The sequence below is a fragment of the Diplotaxodon limnothrissa genome, linkage group LG1, assembly GCF_057381915.1.
Source record: "Diplotaxodon limnothrissa isolate DT_005_m linkage group LG1, D_limnothrissa_male_GT1.1, whole genome shotgun sequence".
Classification (NCBI taxonomy): domain Eukaryota; kingdom Metazoa; phylum Chordata; class Actinopteri; order Cichliformes; family Cichlidae; genus Diplotaxodon; species Diplotaxodon limnothrissa.
The window spans coordinates 11,484,750-11,509,669 of NC_140596.1; the positions used below are offsets into that span (position 1 = coordinate 11,484,750).

The 24,920-nt window shown below is 37.7% G+C and overlaps 3 protein-coding genes across 4 annotated transcripts; all 3 read right to left on the bottom strand.

Moving 5' to 3' along the window:
* Window positions 1–3,564: 3,564 nt before the first annotated feature.
* LOC146639441 (uncharacterized) lies at window positions 3,565–4,744 on the bottom strand. Its single transcript, XM_085351174.1, has 5 exons — window positions 4,720–4,744; window positions 4,583–4,618; window positions 4,179–4,478; window positions 3,784–4,104; window positions 3,565–3,692 (listed from the first exon to the last, which is right to left on the bottom strand). The coding sequence occupies exons 1-5, from the start codon at window positions 4,742–4,744 to the stop codon at window positions 3,565–3,567; spliced, it is 810 nt and encodes a 269-aa protein (XP_085207300.1).
* A 2,755-nt stretch (window positions 4,745–7,499) lies between these two features.
* Window positions 7,500–13,362, bottom strand: chrna3 (cholinergic receptor, nicotinic, alpha 3). The gene is made up of 6 exons (XM_085352771.1): window positions 13,261–13,362; window positions 12,686–12,825; window positions 10,755–10,799; window positions 9,262–9,371; window positions 7,741–8,941; window positions 7,500–7,628 (listed from the first exon to the last, which is right to left on the bottom strand). The coding sequence occupies exons 1-6, from the start codon at window positions 13,319–13,321 to the stop codon at window positions 7,500–7,502; spliced, it is 1,686 nt and encodes a 561-aa protein (XP_085208897.1). The 5' UTR covers window positions 13,322–13,362.
* Window positions 13,363–14,075: 713 nt separating this feature from the next.
* Window positions 14,076–24,676, bottom strand: chrnb4 (cholinergic receptor, nicotinic, beta 4 (neuronal)). Of its 2 annotated transcripts, XM_085364886.1 has the most exons (6): window positions 24,370–24,676; window positions 20,372–20,517; window positions 19,437–19,481; window positions 19,101–19,210; window positions 17,574–18,627; window positions 14,076–15,425 (listed from the first exon to the last, which is right to left on the bottom strand). In XM_085364886.1, the coding sequence occupies exons 1-6, from the start codon at window positions 24,416–24,418 to the stop codon at window positions 15,261–15,263; spliced, it is 1,569 nt and encodes a 522-aa protein (XP_085221012.1). In that variant the 5' UTR covers window positions 24,419–24,676; the 3' UTR covers window positions 14,076–15,260. The 2 variants fall into 2 exon arrangements, with proteins under 2 accessions (XP_085221012.1, XP_085221063.1); XM_085364937.1 differs by lacking the exon at window positions 19,437–19,481 and having other exon boundaries at window positions 24,370–24,505.
* Window positions 24,677–24,920: the final 244 nt, after the last annotated feature.

Genomic DNA, 24,920 nt, shown 5'->3' on the forward strand with positions numbered 1-24,920 from the left:
CGTTATAGACAATGAGCCGCCCTTACAGACTCTCTGCAGCGTATCTTCTGAAAGCTTCTCAAAAGTCTTGCTCAAACCACAGAGAGTAAATATGGAGAAACTATATTGAACCACTTCCTGTTATTTGTAAGGTGACACGTTCAACATTTTTGACTGGATAAAAAATAATATCTACAAAAAATAAAATTAACCCTTAAACCATTTTACTGTCAAATACCTCATATCACAAATTGATTTCCACTGATGTTTCTTTAGTTGTATAATAAGTCATTCTGACATACAGACAATTATACCCAATACAGGATGCTTATCTTCTTTCACTCGCGCTCACTGAGGAAATATATAATACTTCTGAAGTTGCAGTCTGTTTGGCCTCTCAGGGCCACCGTAAATATATGTAAAAGATTTCCATAGATTTTCAAACACACACATATACACTCATAAAAGTGAGGCTTTGACCATAACACAAAGCTGAACACCGATTTAAAAGTGCACTTTGACTGATTCTGATCCGGCTGACTTCAACAGATTATACTGACTTGGGCCAAACCTTTTCCTCTGGATATCCAGAAAAAGAACAATATTATTTGCTTTGCATTTTTGTAAAGGATCCAGTGTTGTTTTATTCAAATGCTTGACAATTTCAGTTTTTCCTCTGGGAGTGGTGGGGTGTTCATAAAAAGTTTCAGAAAAATGCAACTTGCAATTTACTGAACTTGCGCAAGGTGTGTGTGTGTGTGTGTGTGTGTGTGCGTGTTCTATGAATATACTCTAATTTACAGATGTGCACTCAAATCTATCTTCTTACAATTCTAGATTAACGTGTATCCAGGAGTGGGTCACATGGTTACACTACTTTTTCCAAAGGTCCTTTTTGTCTTTGTACACAGTGTTTAAATATCCTCAAAATTCACAAATTACATTTTCTTAATTATTACATGTTCCAGAAAGTAACTGCTTCAGAGTTAGGCAGGACCTCTTATAATGCAATTGTAACTTTTAATGTCCAATCAAATAAGGGCGCATGTATTGCAGCAAGCTGAACAAATTAAGTTACATATCTCTTTAAAACAACTAGGAAGTAACTTGTAGTAACAAAGATTTACCACAGGATGTCAGCCTTTGAGCAAAGTGTCAAAGAGTCTCACATGAAACTAAAAAATTTTTTTAAAAAGTGGAACAGTTTGATGTGGTTTCTGGAAACTAAAAATAAATTAACTTCCAACTTCTCTTTAGGTTGATTTTATAGCAACAGGTTATCAAATGCATCGTCTGAACACTGCCAGCAGTCACCTTCTCAGGATCACTCTCTGCCCTGGTAATTAACAAATAATTTGTATTTTAAATACTTAACGCTGGTACATGTATTCCATTACTCCCCAACACTGGAAGATAAGCACAGTGAGAAAGGAGATGAGGAGGCAAGGACTAATCATGGTGACTGCATAGAAAAGAGGAAAACTGCAAATGTATAAAAAGTATGTGATATCTGTTTAGATCTCTTCACAGCACTTGTATTTATTATCACGTTTAGGTGCATCATTAATAATTCATTCACCTTTCCTCCAGAAGTTTTTCAGGTTAATAGGAGCCCCTATCAGCACCAAATCAATTTGAGGTTGGTCATAGATCAAAAGACAATCACAGACAAAATCATGCTGAAAATCTACATTGCATATCCTTTTTTATTATTTTAAAAGAAATAAAAATGATAAACCTACCAAGAATGGCCATAATCTGTCATATTAGTGACTGAACACATGTTTTGGATGGATCATCTCAGGTGATATTTTGACTGAGGTTTGGTCTGTTTTCAGTATCTTTGCCCTGCCATACGATTGCATTTTTTTCTGCCCATTGGGTAAAAAAAAAACATTACCTTCATCCCCCATCTTCACTGTGCTGATTTATTTATGTTCTATTATTTCATTATTCTAACCATAGCATTGTAGCTAGCCATCAGGTAGCATATCATTACATGTCAGCCCAACTTCAATACAAACACTGACACTACTTAATTTCTTTCTGTCTTTATTAATGTCTGACAAGCCATATGTTTTAGTTTTTTAGAAATCTCTGGGTCAGTACATGGCAAATCATCTTTAGATAGAAATGATAGCGAGCTAACTTCCTGCTTCTTCAACTTCTAACTCTGTTGAACATTGAAAATCTTTTTTTCTATGGATGCATGTATGTTAAACCTTATTGTAACACATGGGAGAGAAGCCACTACAATCATTTTATTGGAGATCTAAATTTCTGGGCTCTTTTAAACTCTCAGTGGTGCCACAGAGTCTGTTTGAATTTGGGAACAGAAGTTTGTACCGGGGAATAGCTACTGACATCAGACTTTTTAGGCAGTTTTTGCAAAAAAGCAAAAGCAAAAAACCTCTTTCACAGCTTTGTATGTGGTAACCCTACTGCTGTAGAATAAAATGGCTAGGTAAGTGGCCTGCACCTGTGAAACCTTTTGTGCTTTGGGGGTTACCTTATTGTTGCCCATCCAGCGTAGCTAAAGCCGACAACACCGGTCTGCTAATCAATTAACCAAATCAACATCCCAGAAATGTATTTGACTTGATGCTATAAGTCAGAATGAAAAGTATCCCTTTCATTTTTAATTGCATTAGCATTCGCTTCGGTCATGAATTAGCTGGAATGTGGACTGAAGGGCAAATAGGGGAAGAAAACTGTGGGCTTGATCTTGCAGGCAGATCATCTGTGGTTCGACAGTTTGAAGTTAAGTAGCAGCCATGGCCATCTCTGTTTAGACACTCATAAGCTTGCCTCTTTTCTGTTCACCATTTTTCATGACAGAATTAACTATTCTAATTCAGACAGCATGAAACACACACCATATATACCCTGTGGTCTTCCGGTGACACTCAGTGAACTAACAGATACAACCCTGCTGGTGCAAAAGAACAAAAACATCGTGATAATAAGCTGAAAATGTTAGTTTTATTATTCTTGTGAATGATGTGATCAATCCAGCCTTTTTATTCTACAGATCAAGATAAGAAAACCAATTAGTTACCCATATTTTACAGTGCCTTTAGTGTTAAAAAAACATGTTATTTGGCACACTGCTGATCATGATCTTCATAAGATCTCTTATTTGTGTGTTAGAAATCAAAGTCACCTCAATGACTGTCAAAATGTATTATTGCTGTAAAACCTTGAAAAAATTGCTAGAAAATTCTTCTCAAATTAAAAAAATGAAATTTAATATTAAATATACAAAAATGAGCTATTTATATCTTACAATATAAATATAAATATTTGCCCTCTAACTGTGGTGAGAAAGTAACACTGTGTATCTCTGTCCTGCTGTCTTTGACTGTTTTTCTTCTCGTCATCACAGAGACCATAAGTCCAAAGAGTTGTCCTGGGGGATTTATTTCTTCATTACAGCAGCTTTTTCTTTATCATTTAGAAAAACAGTTAAATATATAACTTCTTTCCACTGACAGAAAGGGGAGTTTCACCACTTAACTAGTGGGCTGTGTGTGGCCTGCAACATAAAATCAGTTTGACACTCCTGATCTAGATCGTCCCCCTCTCTCATCCTGCCGTTCCTCCAGCATGTGCGCATTTGCCTGTTTGTTGTATGATCCACCAAAGGCACACCACCAGTAATACCATCAAGGTTATCACTCCATAACGTAGTAACCCTGAAGAGATTAAATTCACTGGAAAGCACAAAAAGACGGAATAAACTAAAATTTAAAAATTTAAAAATTATCTATTTGAAAGATTTTTGAAGCATACAGACATTCTTACCTTTGACCTGAAGAAATACTTTGTTTGTTCCATGAACTGTGTACTCATGCTCATAGATGCATTTTGATGGCAGCACTATGCAGCTGTAATGACCTGAATCCCTCAAAACTGCACCATCGATGATGAAAGTTGTCAGCATCTGAGAGACATTAAAGACTTGCACTAGCAGAATCGTGTCATTCTTCCTCAGGTAAGCGTAGATGAATTTACATCCACCAAGAGTTTGAATATGTTGAGACACTGTGCACTGGAATTCAAGATAGTTTCCCTCATGAAGAGTGGATGGCCCAACTATTGAAATATCTGCTGGGAGAAAATTGGCTGCATGGAAACAGGAGAAAATGAGTGGAAAGAAATAACAATGACATCATATGTTCAGGAGTCAAAACACTTACCTATGACCAGAATCTCAATGATGTTGTCTCCTTTCTTGGCTACTTCAGAAAGTGTATAATGATTCGGGGAATAAACACAGCTGTAATTTCCACTGTGATTAAGACTAGCTCTGGATATGGTGAACAGGGTGTCACTTCGATCTTTCTTCTGGGCGAGATACTGGATTCCGCACTCGTTTATTAACAAATAAATAAAAACCATGGAGTCTTTCTTTTTCCCAAATGTGCTGCATGTTACATAAAGGTCACTGTTTTCACTTATAATCGTCTGCTGCGCCAGGATCTTTGCAGGAAAAATATCTGCGTGACATCATAGTGAGCAATATAGGTAATGATGAGCGCAACCTAGTAACATTTAGGAATACAGAAGAGACATATCTTGTAATGAAGGAAACTGAACTTACCTTCGGTTTGGCTTATGACTTGGTTTGCCAGAACACCTTGAAGAAAAGAAGTGAAAAATTAAATGAATCCTTTCAGATTAAATAGATAGAAAACAGTTTCACTTAAAGATGTAGATGTTATCTGTTAGTGTACTCACACAGAAGAGCGATTATTATGTTCATCATTATAGAAAATGAGCCACCCTTACAGACCCTCTGCAGCATATCTTCTGAAAGCTTCTCAAAGTCCAAAACCACAGAGTGGTTAAAGAGTAAATAACCATATGCAAACATGCAATTATAACATACCCCTACCTGCTCCTTGTATGGTAGCAAGAGATATTTACTTGTTAGGATTAAAAATAATATCTACAAACAAATAATACTTACCACACTGTACTGTTATACTATTTTACTCTCATATACATTATATACCCATTTAGCTTTTGCTAACACTCTATTTCTCTCTTTTTGTCAGATAATTTGCTTCTTCAGTTATCTTACCTTACTCTGATTCTGTATAATAAGTCAGTCTGACGTACTGACAACTATACCTAATACAGGATACTTATCTTCTTTCACTTTTCACTTTGCACTGAGGAAATGCACCCGTCCATTTTCCTCTGCTTATGCAATTTGGTTTGGGTGGGAGTGTAGTGGGGGGTGGAGGCAATGGCAGGGTACACCCTGGACAGGTCAACAGTCTGTCACGGGGCTAACACAGACAAACAGGTGGCAATTTACACTCACACCTCTGGGCAATTTAGGATCACCAGCTAACCTCCACTAACTGTATGTCTTTGACTATGGCACAATGGAGGACATATATATACAATGAAAAGTGAAAATAACTATAGCGATTCAAATGCAATACAATCTCCATAAAAATTTAATCCACAAATTAAGCAAACTAAAAAGCAACCACACACAGAGACACACACGTTAGCTTTTCTGAAGAGTGCACTGGTTGACACTGACTAAAGAAAGATTCTGATCCAGCTGACCAAACTAACTTTGACCAAATCTTTACCTCTGGATTTACAGACAATAATTCAGAGGTAGATAAATAGAGAATAAACTCAAAGAATATTTCTCTTTGCTTTTAATTGCATGTAAATGTTTGTCAATGCCACTTATTTCCTACAAATGCAACCTAAAGTTGTGTGTTTGTATGCGTGTGTGTATGGTGTGGTCATATGGTTCCAGTATCCTCACAATTCATAAATGACATTTTCATAGGTTTTACACTTTCTGAATAGCAACCATTTTAAAGGTAAGCAGCAGCTGTTTGTAGTGACTTCAGATGTGTGATCAAATAAAGATATTTTATAGCAACAATCAGAACAAACATATATCCCTTTATAAAACGGACAGGAAGTAATTTGTAGTAACAAAGATTTACCACAGGGTGGCAGTCTTTAAACACAGACTGCACTGCTTGATTTTCAAACCTGAACATCTCCATTAAATTTTATAATGTTTGACAGTTCGATGTGATATCTGGAAGCATAAAGAACCCAACTTAGAATTTTCTGTGGCCTGATTCGATATACTTACTTTAAGAAAGAAGTAAGAATTAGCCTACAATCTTTCTTTAAATGGTGGAGAGTCCCAGGCATTTAAACTCCAGTGGCACCTGCCCCTTATCTTAAAACATGTAGTTATCCTGACTGGGCTTTCATTAAATCAGCAAAGATACACAGGAAAGAATGTCGGACACCAACTAGGGAGAAACAGAATGACAAACAGAACAATATTGTCATCCCTTATATAGCAGCTTTGTCGGAGAAACTGAGGAGGTGTTTTGTTTTGTTTTGTTTTTCCCGAGCACGTCATCCCGGTGCACTTCAAACCCAGCCAATGTTCAAATTTTTGTACAGAGAAGACAGATGGTCTGAAAGAGCAGTGAAAGAGGCCCACAACACAGGGGGTGGCTTACAACACCAACTGTCGGCTACCTACAGGGAAGTTTTGAGATCTCTTCTCAGGTGGCTCAACTCCCACTATCGTCTTGTGCCAGGTGACCCTGGACCATCACGCTAAGAAGACCATCTTATATGTGATACCCTGCAAATGGTTTTACCCAATATTGATGACAATTATTCCAAGTATACTGCCGCAGTGGTGAATTTGATTTTTTCCCCTCCCACTCTACTGTACTAACCTTTGTATGAAGTAAAAAAAAAAGGTTTGTTTAAAGTTGATTTTTATTGTTAAAAAGCTCAAAGCAAGTACCTGAAATATGTCTATCTATATAGACATATTTCAGGTATAATTACTCACTATTTATCAATCCAAACAAAAATCACAGGTCGATTGCAAAACAGTTCTGTAGACAGTACCTTATGAAGTGCTGCATCCCATTCAAGTCTCATTCTGAGACTGAAGCATTCCACAAGTCATAAAGCCATTTGGCTTGTCTTGACTTCTTGTAGCTGGTTTTATAATAGTCACAAACATTAGCAGAGCTTAACTACATACAGAAGATAAATACAGAAGGATACACAACCACAGAAGTCTGTCACACATGATATTATACATCACTTTAGTGAGACTATTAAGTAAAACAGCCAATCAAAACAAAATATCACAGCTATAGAAAGGTTATGTCATTTTCATGTAATAATGTGCCCCAGTCTTCACTTCTAGTGAAGCTTACCTGTTGAATGATCAGAGTATCTGAGTCTGTGTTGGCTTTGGCTTTGGGAAACATTTAGCATTTTTAAAGACACTTAAACATTTTCAGTTAAAATCACCCTAAATGCAGCCATGTCCTTAGGATTTATGAATCTATGAAGAAAACGAAACACTTCTATTGAAATACCATCAACATTTGTCATGATTTCGACTTGGCTTTGAAACTTTTTCTAAGCATCTGTGAAACATATGCTCGGAATTCAGCAGTCTGCAGTATTAGTATTAGTTTTGTCAAACTGAATCAAATATCTTCCCCAAGTAATAGAGGCTGGAGGAAAAGGCCAGCTGTTCCTAGGATGCACACGAGCACAAAAACCCATAGGAAGATCCTGTCGATAACCATGGCAACATATTTCCAGTCATCTTGAACCTATGAGAGGATCAAGACAAAAACATGTTCAATGTTACAGCAATATTGTAATTCTTTATTTGAAAGCTGTATGACATTAAATGGTTTTAGCCTTGCTTTTTTGAGTACTCACCTCCTTTGCTTCATTCTGTAGTCTCATATTTTCTGCTATGTATTTGACACTCTCAATAGCTTCCCTGACCTCAGGAGAAAGACACAGAAGAGGCATTACTCCTCCATCCAAAGACTCTGAGCTGGAGCATTGACTCCCCACTCCAACACCCACAGCACTGCCTCCACTCAATGGTCCTAGGCTGCTCAGTCCTCCACTCCCTCCTCCAGAATCTGCAGGCAACTTGCCAGTTCTCTTCTGCCAGCAGCAGTTGCAGCGGCCCTCACAGCACAAGAACCCAGAGCTAGGACATTTGATCGAGTCTCCACCCAAGTTATTGAGATTGGAAAGCTCTGTGTTATTAAAAAGTCTTTGCCGGTTTGTTAAACTTGACACCAAGCTGTTGGCAAGGGCCTGAGGTTTGTGCTGCTTTTGTAGAGTACCTAATGAATGAATGGCGCAGGATTTCGAATGCATCGTCTGAACACTGCCAGCCACAGTCACCTTCTCAGGATCTCTCTCTGGCCTGGTCATGAACATCACCCTGGGCAGCAGTTCAAGAAACACACGCTTTACCCAGCAGGGCATTGTATGTGTCTTCGGGGTGCGGTAGTGGACGTTCAACACAAAAACAGTAATGACAATAGAGAGAGTGACAAAAATCATGGTGAAGAGGAGGTACTCGCCAATCAAGGGTATCACTAGTGAGGTGGAAGGGATGGTCTCTGTGATGACGAGGAGGAAGACGGTCAAAGACAGCAGGACAGAGATGCACAGTGTTACTTTCTCACCACAGTCAGAGGGCAAGTAGAAGACGAGCACTGTGAGGAAGGAGATGAGGAGGCATGGGATGATCATATTGATTGTATAGAAAAGAGGGAGACGACGGATGTACAAAGAGTATGTGATATCAGTGTAGATCTCCTCGCAGCAGTTGTACTTAATATCATGTTTGTAACCAGGTGCATCAATGATCATCCACTCGCCTGTCTCCCAGAAGTCCTTGAGGTTAATAGTTGAGCCAATCAGCACCAAGTCGATCTTGGCTTTGTCATAGGTCCATGAACCAAATTTCATTGTGCAGTTTTGGTAATCAAATGGGAAATATGTGACATCAATCTTGCAGGAGCTCTTGAAGATAGCTGGAGGGATCCAGGTGACATCGCCATTGTAGCGAAGCAGGGCCTTTGTTTTGTCATCAACCTGGAAATCTCCAACTGCGCTGTAGAAAAAGACAAAAGAAGAGTGAGAATGGAACATTGAAAGGAAGGACAGTAAAAGACAACTGAGCCACTGAATACTAACCAGATAGATATAAGCAACTATTGAGTTATGAAAATATCAATTAAAAAGATGCCCTGGGGTTTCAGTAAATGCACCATGTGATGTTATGTATAGCTTCCCTAAGAATCTTCAAAAGAAGAAATGACCCATGCTGAATGAACAATGTAGATCGATAACATTTTGTTACTGTACAGACATCCTTTGCAGCAATAAACAATCAATGAAGACTCTGTGCCAGGTTTTTGTTATTATGCTCACTTGTTGTACAGCACAATGTCTGGCTTCCAAATCCTGTTGGACGGCACTCGGATAAACTCGACGCCTCCGAAATCTTTTGGGTTCCATTTAAGTTTATAGTCATTCCAGATCTGAGAAACAAAGCAGAAAAATTTCTTTTACATAAAAAAAAGTCTGAGAATTAACAGGTATGAGTTTCAGAGTCAATTTGATGCATGTGTAAAGGGGTTTTAAATCAGTTTTCTGGAGATCTGTTTGGTTAGATTAAAGCTTGAAACAGAATGTGACAGTTCAATAATTACCTTCCACCCTGTTCATTCAAAAATGTTTTTAAACATATTTAATCGCTAGAACATATTAGTTACAAAAACATCGGTATGTTAAAGAAACAACTAATACAAAGCAACAGTTGGCGGTATATCAAAAGAACTAGTCTATAGTTGTGTCACAGTAGGATTTTGGCATGAATGGAAATGTCAGTAAGCCAGCATGTATCATAATAAGTATTATAGCCTATCTTTGTGATAAACAATAGTGAAAAACCACAGTGTTAGCCATGGAGGTGCGTGCTGAAAAGTTAAAAAAAGTTAATATAATGAGTCCGAAAATGCTTCCTCCTGGTAATTATCTCTTGTCCGTTTTTATATGCATTTGCTTGTAAAATGCTCCACATAAAATAAAGAAATAATGTCACTATCTCCAAAGGTAGCACATAAACACAAGGATATATAGTACACGTGTGACTTGAATCACACTTTATAGTGTGTTTTATGGATCTTTTGAACACTGCTCATCAGGACGACCAGTGATCCTCATGAGGCTCATGAAGCCAGTACATCAAAGCAACCCCAGAGAGCTGTAAAAAATTTGACTTAATTACAAAACAGCATGTATCCAGAGTGTATTGCAAGATGGGATGGAGAGCAGGAGAAATGTGTCTCGCCCCTGATGAGTATTTCCCAGAGATATACTAAAAACAACAGATGAGATTAACATAAGAGAAGCAATGCTCCAGCCCTGAACTCCTAAGAACAATTAAAGCTCAACATTTAGTAGAAGACTGGCTCTGTCACAGATGTGTGCTTGCTCAGTACATGTAAAATTGGAACAGGAGACCCGCCCTACCTCATCTGACTCATTACTAGTTCATTGCACTATGCAGCATTGCAAAAAAAGAAAAATAGCGGATAATCACTGAACTTTCTCTTCCAGATTCACTTTAACTGTACGAACCCATAATGGATGAATATTCCATATTCGGATATTCTAGATTTCTTAACTACTGTCATTGCATTAAAATGCAAATTGGTTATGAAATGTAAGTGCATTCAGTTTATTTGATTTTCTTTGAAAGAAAATATGATCACACGGATCAATGTGTTTAAAAAGCTTCCTCCTATGAATAATTCAACCTGTCAGTCTAGCTCCAAAGAATCACGCATGACAGAAGGTTGGATCTAGACTTGGTGTCCTTGCTCAAGGTCTGTTTGCACAGTCTTGAACAATAAACTTACATGTCTCAGCCACAAATTGGTCTCCATGATCTGATTGACTTCATCCTGAGAAGAGGGTAGAAGATAATAGATAATGAGGACACTGAAGCAAAGAAAACTAAGTACATGTTATTAATAAAGTTAAAACAGTAATAATAACTGTCACAGGCAATCATCCAATTCACTGCTGAGATTTTTGTCTGTGCTTCTGTAGCATCAGCGCAAAAGGTTTCAGAGATCTGCACCTGAGTCCTGCATGCCTGGAGCATAATACACATGACAGCTGGGGCTTGTAGGTCGCAGCCTTTAACTTTTTTTTTTTTTACTAGCAATTCAGTGATACAGCTGGAGCAGAGGGACTAAAGATGGGAGACAAAACAACTGAGGGTCAGATTTCTGTGTGACTTAGACCGTGAATGAACCAATCTCATTACTGAGCGCAAACATTAACCATTCATGTGACCATCTTGTATCCAGAATAGCTCTTAGATTCAATGGTTGACAGAAGGCTTTAGTTTAACCTTTTCTGAATATCTTTGGGAGAACAGTTATTTCATGTCACTTGGATAGATAAGACACACACTCTGTGGTTCATAATTAAATCACTCAAAATCCTAAAAGACGCAAAATAATTTTTTGTAGTCAAAATCAGATGATTAAATTAATATTTGCAGATTTTGTTTTAACAAGGATGCAGAACTGAATGTTGGCTGTAGATCATATACTACATCTACTATCTTTAGCAGAACAGCCTCTGAGACCAAAATGCACATTGCCATTACCAAGTGATCATGTGGTTTGATCCCTGATTGTGAGATAATGTTAGTTTGCCCAGCCCATAAGGTATTGATGCTCTAAATTAGCTCATATAGCCATGTTGGAGTTGTTGAAGGTGAACCAAATGCTTCTGAGTTTGGAGCACCAGGTGTGCAGAGGGAATAACAGTCATCCATCAGCACTCTAGCTTGGCTTGCTACTTTAAATGAGTTAAGGATCATGTAACAAAATATCTCTCTCTCCATATCATCATTGTCTGATCAGACAGATCTTTAATATTTATTTAGATCCTTTGAAAAAATAAAAACACCTTGTTTGCACAGAGGCAAAAGAAGATGCATAAGGTGTCACCTGATGGTTACTAGTTTATACACAGTGAAATACTGTTACCTGTTTTTGACCGGCATTTTCTTTCTGTTAGACCATTATAGCACCAAAGTATTGTTTGACATAAAGGGTTAAAAGAGAGCAATGGTGCAATAAGGGTAACAATAAAAGAAAAAAGAGGCAAACACTAAAAAAACATATTCCTTAAAAAAGCAAATAAATAGTACATTCTGTATTTCCAAACAATTTATTGTGTGAATGAAGCTGTATTGCTTGCCAAACAGTCCTTTGCTATGCTTATTAACACCACCTGCGCTCAACCTGTCTGCGTCAAGTGACACAGTCGTCTGTCTGGAACGGCAGTCTGCAGTCAACAAACTCTAGCAGAGAAATCTAGGAGTGCCCATCTGAAGTGGCAGTGACTGAGTGATAGGGGGTGCCTGAGAGGTACTCAGACAGCTGACATTTCCCATCTTGTCTTGGCCAGAAAAACAGCCCAATTGTCCGCCCTTTCATCTAGGTCCCAGGAGCTACTGTGTAACGTGAGAGGGTATCTCAAGCTTATGATACGGTGTCTAAATTACCACCTTCCCCTAAATTTTGTTTCAGTAAAAGTCTGCAAAGCAGCACACAAACTATATCTTTGAGATGTAAAAACACAAGTTTTAAGCCTTGTATACACACAGATCTTCTACAATTTCTACTCTTTATAGGCAAGAGTAATCTAAGGTCATGTTTATTAAGCAGAGTGATATTTGTTTTATAGAGGTGAAATAGCTGCCCCATAAATCACAAACACTCCGGGCATCAGCTCCGACACTGAGGAAAAACATTTTCTTGCTACTTACCACTTTGACCAGCTGTGACATGGACACCTCAAACTGCACAATGACTGGATCAGATACATTTTCCACCGGCCGTATATACTGGTTGTAGTTGGAAAATATCCCAGAGAAGAGCTTATGCTCTGCATCTGAACATGTGCCTCCTGGACAGGAGCACAATGTCAGCCATGGGAATCTCACTGCATATTTAAATGATTATACAGTTTAACTGTGATCTATTTTTTTTCTGCTTTACCATTTACCACCCAAAGTAGAACTCTAAATTTGACAGTTTCACAACCTTTTTTGTCATTTTTTAATTTCAAGTTCTTTTCTTTCTAACTTGAGTGATTTGGCATCATTCTTAACACAGTATGTCTCTTACAGAGAACAGCAACTACATCAACATATTACTGTTATCCTGATTGTATAAGATTAAGGATTTGAACACATGCATGATTCCTTGATGCACTGCATTAAATTTTACATAACCCAATAGACGTAGCCTTCAAAAATAATTAGATCTATTGCTTTTTTTTTTTTTTTTTACATTTCCCTAAAGCAACAAGTAGATTTCATGCTACCAGCTTCTTACTCACCTGACAGAAGACACAGAAAGAAAGCACAGGGACCAGATAAGAAGTGAAACCTGGTTTTCATCCTGTTCAAATTGACAAATGCCAGATAATTCCAGGGTCAGCTGCAGCAACGATCCACGGAGCACACAGGAGGAAAGTGGAGGAATAAGAGCTCGTCCGCATCACCCGACAGAACGAGCGAGCAGAGGGAGCGAGCGAGTGAGGGAGGCAGAGCCACACTGAGGCATACAACCAGTCACAGTCAGGAGCCATGCACTGCAAAAATAATAATACAAAATATGCAGAATATGGCGACTTAATCGGGTAAACGGGGGTAAAATGTTGAGTGGTGCAAATCTTTCACCTCCAGTCACACCATTGGATGGTCAGCTTCCCAAGACTTAACAGCCATTGTCCTTCATATCTGACACACAGTCACATCACCCCAAACAGCTATATAACAGATAAAACTGAAATTATCTCTCTGGAAATATGTGTATTTATTTATTCCATGAGTGGACTGCAGTGTATTAAATCCTCTTGGGAGACACAAGCATTAAAATAAATACTCTGCTAAATATATTTGCATATGTATCCTAATGACAAAAAACTGCTGACATAAGGCTTGGGAATGATTGTTGAAAACAAAACTCCTTTTGGTCTGAACCAGAAGAAATATTTTTTATGGATATGTGCCGTGGAATTGCAACATCCTGCTTCAATAATAAATGGAAGTTAACAGGCGCATGAAAAAAACAGTTAACCATTTGGAAAAACTGTAAACTAAGATTAAAATAAAGCCAGTCGATCCATAAACACAGATGTTTATTGCTATCTCTTGATTTACATGCATGGCTCACAAAATACCCAAAGTCTGCAGAACCTTTAATGAGCACACTCAGCACTGTTTAGTGAGCTGTAAGCATTGTGTCGTTTCATTTGTGTGTTAGTGTAGGTTGCGTTTGTCTGCTTTGTTTTATTCCATTTATGTGTGTGCTTACAATTGCCCATCTGTAAAAAATGAGCACTTATCAAAGATTTGGTGCTTTTAGTGTCAATGCACAAATGAGCCTTCATATTACTGCAGCATGAAACAAACAAATTCTAGAGTATCTCTTTTTTTCTTTTCTTTTTTTTTTTTTTGTTTTGTTTATTTAGACCCTTGATATATATATAAATTTAGGAGAAATGGTTACTAACAGTTACATGTCAGTGATATGGAATGGCTATGGAAAGTACTCAACCTTAAAACACCGCAATAAAGACCAGCTCTAAAAGTTTTGTTGTGTCAGTATTTTTTGCGTTGTCTTGCTTTTTTTTTTGCACTGAGAGTGAACAACTGTTTTATCTATATGATAAACCATCCTAACTGGCTCACCCTAAATGAACACATTGGCTCTGATCTTTATCACCAGCAGTACAGATTAAATAAGCACATTGGCAAAACCCTGACATCTTTAAGACTTTATAGGCAATTTCATGCATTTAATCAAACTAAAAGAGCACACAGCTCTTCATTGTATTTCAGTGACACAGTAACACAGATGACAGGTCACACTACATCTGAGAGCAGTCATACAGTATATTTATCACATTATGTATATTACTGCAACAGTTCAGCATACTTCAGTGCAGTGAAAGCTACACCCATCCTTTGAAGAAACAGCAGCCTCAGTGAATGATGCTGCATTTTAACATATGCAAATGTAACTATTCCTTAACATATTGGGTGATTTACTGTTTTAGGGCATATTGTTTTAAATACTATATGATAATAAGTGGCTTTTATTTATTTTGTACCATACCTTACATGTTTACAAGTACTTTATCAAACCCTCTGGGTACGATTTGGCACAGACGACATTGTATCAGTGATTCTGTTACCTGCCAGCACAGTGCTAAGCAAAAACTAAAAAGACATCAAAACTTTTACAAGCCTCTATACCCTCATACATAATATTGTCCTAATAGCACAGTTTCTTATGAAAACCCTGAAGTAGCTCAGTCTTTCTGTATGAGGATCAAATGCGAGGAATGTCCGAACTGGGCACATGGTTGGCAACAATCTGACTCTGGAAAAGAGGCTGGAGAAACAGGCCCAGGGTTCCCACCACACACACTATCACAAAGATCCACAGAAACAGACGATCCACTACCATGGCCACATACTTCCAGTCCTCTATAACCTGCAAAAACACAGAAATCAATAAAATAATTTCAGTTAGTCAATGTACATGGTTCTTCATGCTGATATTTTTTTCAAAGTATAATATTGCAGAGCAGTAAGATTAATTAATACTGTTAGAACGTGTTGAAATATAGAAACCAAATGAAGACAATAAATAAAAAAGCAAATGCTTGTTAGTTTTAATGGGAACACATAATATTCTATAAAACATTTCTTCATGCATTTCATGGAACAAGGCAAAACCCTTAAAGGATCGGTCTCCATAGTGCTGCATTCTGTACATTGGAATATCTATTGACCCTTTCACCTCATCATCAGTGCTGTCTGTAGTGGTTCTTGAAACGAGCTATTTCTCATTCCTGGTTTCCTCCCTATTGATCTGTTATTGATTTGCTGGTATCTATTGATTTGAAGGGAGAAAGTGAATGATAAAATCAAAATCTGCCTTCAGTTTGGTGAGTTACAGCCACTACTTAGGGTTAGTAGTTTTCCCTCCTACACCTCAAGCGCCCTGGAGTGTGAGGAAAATGTTATAATTTGAGTACAAATGGCTGTGACCCAGTTTATTGTGACCAGGCTACGTGCTGGCATCTGACACCTGATATATTATATATAACAACAACAACAAAAATAGTTCCATATTCTGTTTACCTCACCTAATGAATGAAGTGGAGGTAGACTGCAATTAACTTCATAATAAATGTGGTTGAACTAACGTTATTTCCCTAGGCAAAACTGGTGATAGCAAAAATGGCACTGTAGACAGATTGATGGTGATGCTATTCCCACAACAGAGGCCCATCAGGACCATCATATTATTCCAATAAAGAGAATAACAAATGCATGAGTCTTTCTATCACATGAAATCTAAGCATCCACTTCACATACACAGATTAGTATAAACTAAACTTATAAAGTTATATTTATCTGCATGTAAATTCTGTGTCATTTGTTTCAAAAGTAACACGCATATGTGGACTGTCAGAAATGTCACCTTTATATCACTCTTTTTGTTAGCATTATAAACCCATTCTGTGAACAGATCAATATCTAGATAGGTTAGCTTAGTTAGTCAGCAATTGGATTTGTGAGGTCTACGCCTGCATTATGATTTATGGTGCATGTTTTTTCACCTTTTTACTCTCTTGATTAAGAATGTTTTGAAAAAAGGACAATATAAAGCTCTTCTAGATGCCGACAACAAAGACGCTCAGCTGGTTATTAAATGCTGAAATATTAGCAGACTCGAAACAAAAACTCAACTCAGTTAAAAACATCACATTCCGTTGAGCACCCACATCTGTCAAGTTTCTCCACAGGTTGCCTTGTCACTGTGTTGCACTGTTGTTGCTCATGACATCTTTACAGCACACAGCTTATAACCGATTGTCTCTTTTATGATATTAACATATGCAACCAGAGTAAACTTAAAAACTGCACCTTATTAGTAAATTTCTTTGCAGGTAGATATTTAAACTTTAGGGCCCAAGTTGTTTACTTCTGCTGCCACACATGGTAAGCTAAGCTAATTGCCTTCTGGGTCCAGCCCAAATGTTAAACTCTGGGGATTTTAAAGAAAAATCTAATAAGATCCCAAATGCACAAGTTTAGAGCAAAAACTATGCTTACAGTCTGGACCCAAAATAATTGGTCTCTGTCGCTGGCTAAGTTATGAGTCCATGACAAAGTATTTTCTGTATTTTTTTTAATAATTCATCAGGTTAAGTTTATAAAGTTTGCATTCTAATGGGGGAGGCCTTTGAGTAACAGTTGGATTGCCAATACATACAGTAACTGACAGCAGACGTCTGCTAGGCTTCACCTGAGTTAAGCTGAGACATTGAACTTGATCTTTTGTGTTAGAGCCTTGTTGATCCTTTTTAATTACACTATCATGACTCTTAATTGTACAAGGAAAATATCTTTTTATATAAATGGTAAGACAGCTGTAGAACTGGCAAGTACTAAGCATGCTTATGCTTAATATTTTAAGGCTCACAGGGGACTGCACAATACACACTCAAAACCCAAACGAGTTATACTGTATACGTACTGCTATAGTAACAAATATTAAAATAGCTACAGTCACTATATAGAATATGAAATAATAGCCAGGTGAAATATGTGCTACAAAAAGTATACATACACTCTGATCATCATCATCTCCCATCATGTGTTCAGCCACAAAGCACACCCCATTCACTGCCTCCTGGATATCAGCAGCCCAGTCTGAGTTGTCCCTGTGTTGGAAGTCCTGGGTGGATGTGAAACTAGTGGGAAGGAAATCAGTAGAGCGCTGGTCTCCCTTCCTATAGGAGTGACTGTATCCTGCTGGAGGAGTTATATTTTTGTGTCCTGGTGTAGAGAAGGCAGAGTCTGAAGACAGCAGCGCAGAAGCTGACATGGTGATATCTGCCTTGGATGCAACTGGATATCCCAAGCCCAAAATGGTTCTTTTAGCTCTTAAGCATCGATGCTGACGCAATCTTTGGCGTGCAGATTTGTTATGAGGGCGCCTCATGAAGAGTAAAGCAGGCAATTTCTCAAGAAATATCAGCTTGACCCAAGAAGGCATGGTATGGGTGCTAGGAGAGCGGTGGTGCACGTTGAGCACGCACACACTGGTGATGATGGAGAAGGTCACCAGGACCATGGTGAACATCAGGTACTTGCCAATCAGGGGAACATCTAATGATGTTGGAGGAACAATCTTTGAGATTAAAAGCAGGAACACGGTGAGGGCCAGAAGTACAGAAATGCACAGGGTCATCTTCTCGCCACAGTCTGAAGGCAAGTAGAAGACTAGAATGGCCAAAGAGGTGATCAAAACACATGGAATGATGAGGTTTATGGTGTAAAAAAGAGGCTTCCTCTTAATGATAAAGTCATATGTCAGATCCACATAAGTGGGATCCAGAGGGTTGACAGTCCGTCTCCCTGGCAGAGCTAAGATATCCCACTCTCCACTGGGAGTAAAATCATCCATACTAGCCATCTCAGACTTTAAGATCAGGTCAATCTCTGTATGGTCATATGTCCAAGATCTGAACTTGAGAGTGCAGTTCTGCTGGTCAAAGGGAAAATGTTTGACTTCGATTTTACAGGCGCTTTTATAGATAGCCGGAGGAAGCCATTCGATGCTGCCGTTGAAAAGGACAATGACATTAGTGAACACCGTTACCTCATAGGTTCCGTCAGCACTATGAGAAAGAGAGGAAATAGAAATAAAACAGCATATAAATTGGCCTTTAAAGCTATCATTATCAAAATTATAGAAATTTACGGTAAAGCTATTTTTAATAATGTGTAATAGTGGCATTAATTATTTTTAATAAGAAGATAATTGTTAAAGATTCAGTTAATCACTAAAGCAAATGCATAGACATTCATTAATGCAGACAGCTGGTAAATATATTGATAGAGGACAGAAACCAGGAGGGTGAAAACATGAAATATAACTTACTCTATGATATGACTGACTTTTCACTTTTTTTCATTTTATTTATTCATTTTACAATAACGCTGTTACAGTTCCATCCAAAATGTTTGATAAGGGCATCAGAGGATATTTACAAATATTTTACAAATTAATAATATCTTTTTTATTTAACACCAGCAATGTGCAGACAGAAACTCTCTTCAAAATACAAACTGAGAAGTCAGCCGAGCTTACTTGTTGTACAGGACAATATCCGGAAGCCACACATGTCTGGAGGGAATGCGCAGTTTGACAATACCTTCATACTGTGCAGGATCCCATGACAACCTGTAGTCCACCCAGTGCTGGAGAGACAGAGGGACCCAACCATTCAGTGCACTTTCCCAATAGCAGTTCATTTATAATTACATGCTACATTATCTGTAAATTATGTTTGGGGCACAATTACAGAAGCGGTTTGTTCCACATAGAGAGAGGAAGAATGGATACGGATACGATTCAAGTTCAAGATGAAGGACATTTAACACACATTCTCACTCAGTACAAAACAAAATGCTTCATCACACCTACCTGAGTGAGCCAAACATTTGTGGTCATGATCTGTTCCCTTTCATTCTGAAAATGAAATATTAGGGGGAAATTACCTATATTGGTAATACAAGTTTAAGACCCAGACACTGGCCCTAGAGAAGTAGGAACTCGTGTCTGACATTTACTCTTTTTATATTTTTGTTCTAGTTAATTAAAACATGAAGAGCTGAAGACCTATTGGGGTATATTAATGTTTAAACAAAAACTGGAAATTATATGCTTCTGCAATTTTATTTAAAAAATAAAAATAAGTCCTATACTGATTTGAGTCATGGTTGGACCTTCCTGTTTACTGTCATGTTTACTCTGGTTAAAAGTAACCTTTAAAAAAAGAACTGCACTGCACAAGAACACTCCTTTCATCTCAGATTGCTTGTTAACATGTTTTTGATTGCACTGTCATCAAACTGCCGTGACATACACTTCCAATAAAGTGACACCAAATGGTAATTACCCCAAGGGGTACAATGCAAACTCATAAACAGAAGCTGTGAACGAGCCTTGCTACTTTAGTCTGCAGCTGGGAGGACCCTCCACTGTAATTCAGAGAAGAGCCTCTATCACTGTGGCCAAAACAGTTTTATGGCCCCTTTTAATCCAATGTGCTGAAGTTTCAATCTGGACATGACAGAGGCAGAGATCACGGCTGACCAGATCTATCCTCAGCTTCATCCATCCATTTAGAGCTATGGCTCTTCAGCAGAGCTTGCTCTTTAATTAACTACTTCCTCGAAGCTCTTTTTTTTTGTCTCTTGCTGTGTGCTTTCTATTACCCGCCATCTTTCACACTTAATTTCTCTTTATATCCTGTTGTGTCACCATCACAAAGTCTCTAACAAAAAAACATAGAAATATACATAGAAATGTAAATAAGTATACATACTTCTTAACAATGGGCAAGAGTACACACTTACCACACTGATGAGCTGAGCCAGAGACACTTGCAGCTTTACTGTGACTCTCTCGGTTCTGTTGACAGCTGGGCGAATGAGGGGATTGTAGCGATCTTTTCCCAGCAGCCAGTTCATGAGCCGCTCTTCGGAGTCAGCGCTGCTGCTACCTGGTGACATCACACTTTTCTTCAACATTTATGTACACACATCCACCTCACCTCTGTCCAGACAACTTAATCCCAATAAAATGGAGAGACTATAATCTCAAACAGAGATTGGAAAACAATCTTTAACAGCTTTAGATCAATAATAAAGAGGAATGAATGAGATCACATTTTTTAAATACATATATTTTATATAGATATATTACATTATAAATAATCTACAATATACAGTGTAATACACAAATCAGTTAAAGACAAAATACCTTATTTAAATACAACAGAAAAAAATCAAGACCACATTAAACAAGGTAGTAGGAAATGGGCATTTTAGGTGAAAAGAGAGATTCATTTTTCTCTATTATTGTTGTACTTTCAGTGTACAGTATTTAGAAACAAAACTTTTTTTTTAAAAAAAAGTGTAAATCGAAAGATTTCTTTTAAAACTGTGTTAAAAGCTTGTATTATTAAGTTTGTTAGGTTTCTATAAAACCTCATACATGAAAGCTACACTATTTAATGGGAAGTTGAAGATTAGGGATGTGATTGGTTTTGTGTTTTTAGTAAAAATGCTTGAACTGATGGTGCCACAATACACAATCTACCACCCTGGCATGAACACACTTACTATATATACTGTTAGATACCTTCCAGCTTTAACACTAAATTTTGGTAAAAGAGAATACTCATCTAACCATACTCCTGTTTTGTTTTGTTGTTTTGTTTTTTTGTTGTTGTTTTTTTTTTGGGGGGGGGGGGGGGGGGGGGGGGTTGGATTAACATGATTTAAGTACTTGCTTAATCTCTGAAATTCTAAGCGAGATAAATGAGGATTGCTTCAGTCACACTGCTTGTTTAGTTTTTAAGGAAGGTAGAATTACACATCTGTGGGTTTGCTTTAAGCAAACATGAAGCAAAAGCACAATTATTAACACCCAAATATGTAAACTAGGAAGGTTGTGTGTTACTGGAAATTACATAAAAATGTCACAAAGTCCCAAAAAGTCATTTCCCAAAAAGGTAATTACATTTTGTAGAAGGGCAGATATTTTCACAACATGTTAATAACTGTGCTTTTGTAACAGCTTTGCTTAAAGCAAACCACAAATCTGTATTTTAAGTAAAAATAAACTATGAATTCCAACACATGAACTCAGCCTTCTCTCCTATTCCTGATAAATAATGTCTAAGTAAAGTGTGAAGGCAAGGCTGATTAAAACAGATGGTCAGTTCTCTTCTGAAGCAGAGCAGATACGTGTAATACTACCTCGTCTATTTCCTTTACTTGCAGCTGGTTATTGATGTCCCCACAAGGTTTGGAGTTGCTGACTTGACTTATGTGTGGCGAATGCTCTAGTAAAGCAAGACTTGTACTAATGTGCTCATTGAAGAAAACTTGTTACTTTTATCACTAACTACAAGGGCAAAATTCAAGGTTCAAATAGTAAATCTTTGCATTGATTTTTCATAAAATGTAGTCAGATATTCATAAAAGCCACAAAAATATATCTGCCTAAACTGATAGCTTTCAATGGCTGGTAATTCATCGAACACACTGACTAATCATTAACATTCAGGGCTAGAAAAAGTATTTGCACTTCTGTGCTGATTACTTCTTCTAAGGCTTATTGGGAGTTCGGTTTTTCACAGCACTTTAGAAGACGCATTATAGGGATACACAAAGCTGGAAAGGCTACAAAAGCTGTTCTAAAGACCTGAGCATTCAGTTATTGACAGTTAGATAAATGCTCTACAAATGGTATTCTCCTTAGGAGATCCTAAGGAGCAAAGATCACACCAAATGTGAAAAAACAGTAGCAGCAAAAAAATCAATAAAATCTCGAATGAAAGACTGCCACACTAGTCTTAAAATAATAAAAAAACAGTTTTAAAACTTTACACCTCTTAACAAGATGGCAGACACTTATCTGGAAATTTAACTGACACAACGTCGCCAATGAGAGCAATGAGACAAAGTTTAAATGTTCTTTGGAGGAAAAAATGTGCACCACATCATGGTGGAACACTTCATGATTTGGGATTTCTTTGTTATCCTGTTCCAGTTCAACATTTTTAGGTGAATGTCAGGGCAGCAGTTCATGACCTGAAACTCAGTGTGGGTAATGCAACAAGACAATGAGCCTAAAACAGAATGATGGGGAAAAAAATCCATATTTTGGAATTGTAAAATCAAAGCCCTGACCCGACCTTAATCCAACTGAGATGCTGAGGGCTGACCTAACAAGGGCTGTTAAAACATCCTAGAAACACAGCTGCACTAAACAGCACTGTAGTGACATATTGTCCAAAATTCCTCTCAAAAGTCTCATAAACAGGTATAGGAACATCTAATTAGGGTCATTTTTGTTAACCTAAATTGCAAATAAACAGATAGACCTGTAGAAAAGATTTAGGTATATGTCTCGTAAAAAATTACTAATAAATAAGCCCACTTTTACACTTTTCTTATGCAATATTATTCTAAGAATTAAGTATAAATTAATTGACTTTTGTCCTGAAAATTCAGAAAGTCTCTTGCTGTCGTTACATGATGTGTTTAATAAAGATACTGAGAGCACAAGGGTACATGGTTTATTAGTTTAGGCACTTTATGTGTAGCCAGTTCAGCAATCCTGATAATTTCAGACTTTTTCTTGCAGCTACATGTGATGATGGTGTGCGGTTTTAGAAACAGTATCCAGCTGTGTGTGTCATCATCAACTCACAGACTCCTGCAGCTTTGCGAGGTGTGGCGTAATATCAGTCTATCCCCCACAGGTCAGTAAATAATGCCATGACTGTGCCTTTATCAGACACTCACCAAGATCCTATTCACCACAGCAGGACTTCCATACCACCACTGAGCAGATGGTATGTCGTTCAAAGTTCTTGGAAGCCAGACTCAAACAAGTTCCCTCTTCCTCAGACCTAAAGACTGCTTGAGCCAGACCAACTGTAGGCAGCTGCTGTGAATAGCATCTAAAGTGTATATGTGCATGCAGGTTTAATATGGGAAATTAATAGTGTTGACGCTACACTGATTGAAAATGAGGTCAGGCATGTTAAACAAATTTGTAAGCTGTTTTGGAGTTGATAAAGGTCATTTGGTGCAGCACACCTTTAAAACCCATTATTTTACATTGTAATGGAGTTGGAACCTTGATCTAATCAGTTTAAAAACTACAGCAACAACAAAACGGAGAGCCAAAGATAGCTGCGGTTTATATACTATTAGATATGACATAATATACTAATATGATATAAATGGCAAAAAAAAAAAAAGGGGGGGGGGGGGGGGGGGGCATTTTATTTCTTGGACACACTTGAAGAATTATCTCATAAATGCAATAATATGGCGCCAAATCCTGTAACATAAAGTGTGAACCAAAAATGTTCGCTAACTAATTGTTTCCTAAATTGTCTGATGTTATAAATGTTGTTTTGTTTTATTTTGTTTTGGGTTTTTTTTGTTTGTTTTTTTAAAACATGGATGGTACTGGTTGTGACCCGAAACCAGATATTTTAAAACAGATAGATAGATAGATAGATAGATAGATAGATAGATAGATAGATAGATAGATAGATAGATAGATAGATTCATATCATATTTCAGCTACATTTAAAAAGCTTAGCTATCTATGTCTTCTACAGAAATATTGGTTTTTAAAAAAATAATTAAAAGGTGAGTTGAAAATAGCCTAAACGAGCTTATGCATTGAAAATTCTACTTTTGGACAATAAAAGCATACATTCTTTTGTAGTTTCCTCAACATGGAGATACATTTGGCGGTGACACACAGTACCAAATGTTAGAAATATTTTAAATTGCTACTTAAATGAAAGGGGAAACACACTTACAGTGAATCAAAGGCAGAAGATAAGCGAGGATCGAGAGTGCGCGACTCATGTTTACGGTACCATCTGGTCCGTCGTCAGTGATGAAGACTCAAAGCTGCGCTGTTTCGTAGCAAAGCTTTCGGACATGCCGGATTCTACAAGCGTGAGATTTAGTCACTTTATCATCACAGCGCGGTGTCTCCTGTCACATAGTGAAGTTCTTTCGTAACAATCCAGCTTTGAAATCCACTGAAGCCCCCATTTGGGACCACATCGGCAACCAGGACTTTGCCCTCCGCCAAAAAGGAGCAACCTGCTCTAGTGCGCTGCTGCTCTCACTTGCAACTCATCCAGATCTGTCCTGTGCCGCTGCCTGTAACCGATCTGTGATCAGTTAGTTCAAGTTTACACCAGCTCTGGAGCGATTTCAGATAATAGCTAATTAGAGGGCAGTTATATTGAACCAGTAATGTCAGCATAACGACCCAAATGTATTTATTTAATCTCTGTTTCACCTGTGCCCTAATTAGGCTCCATGATAGTCAGTATCTCCGCGAACTACAGGAAAAACA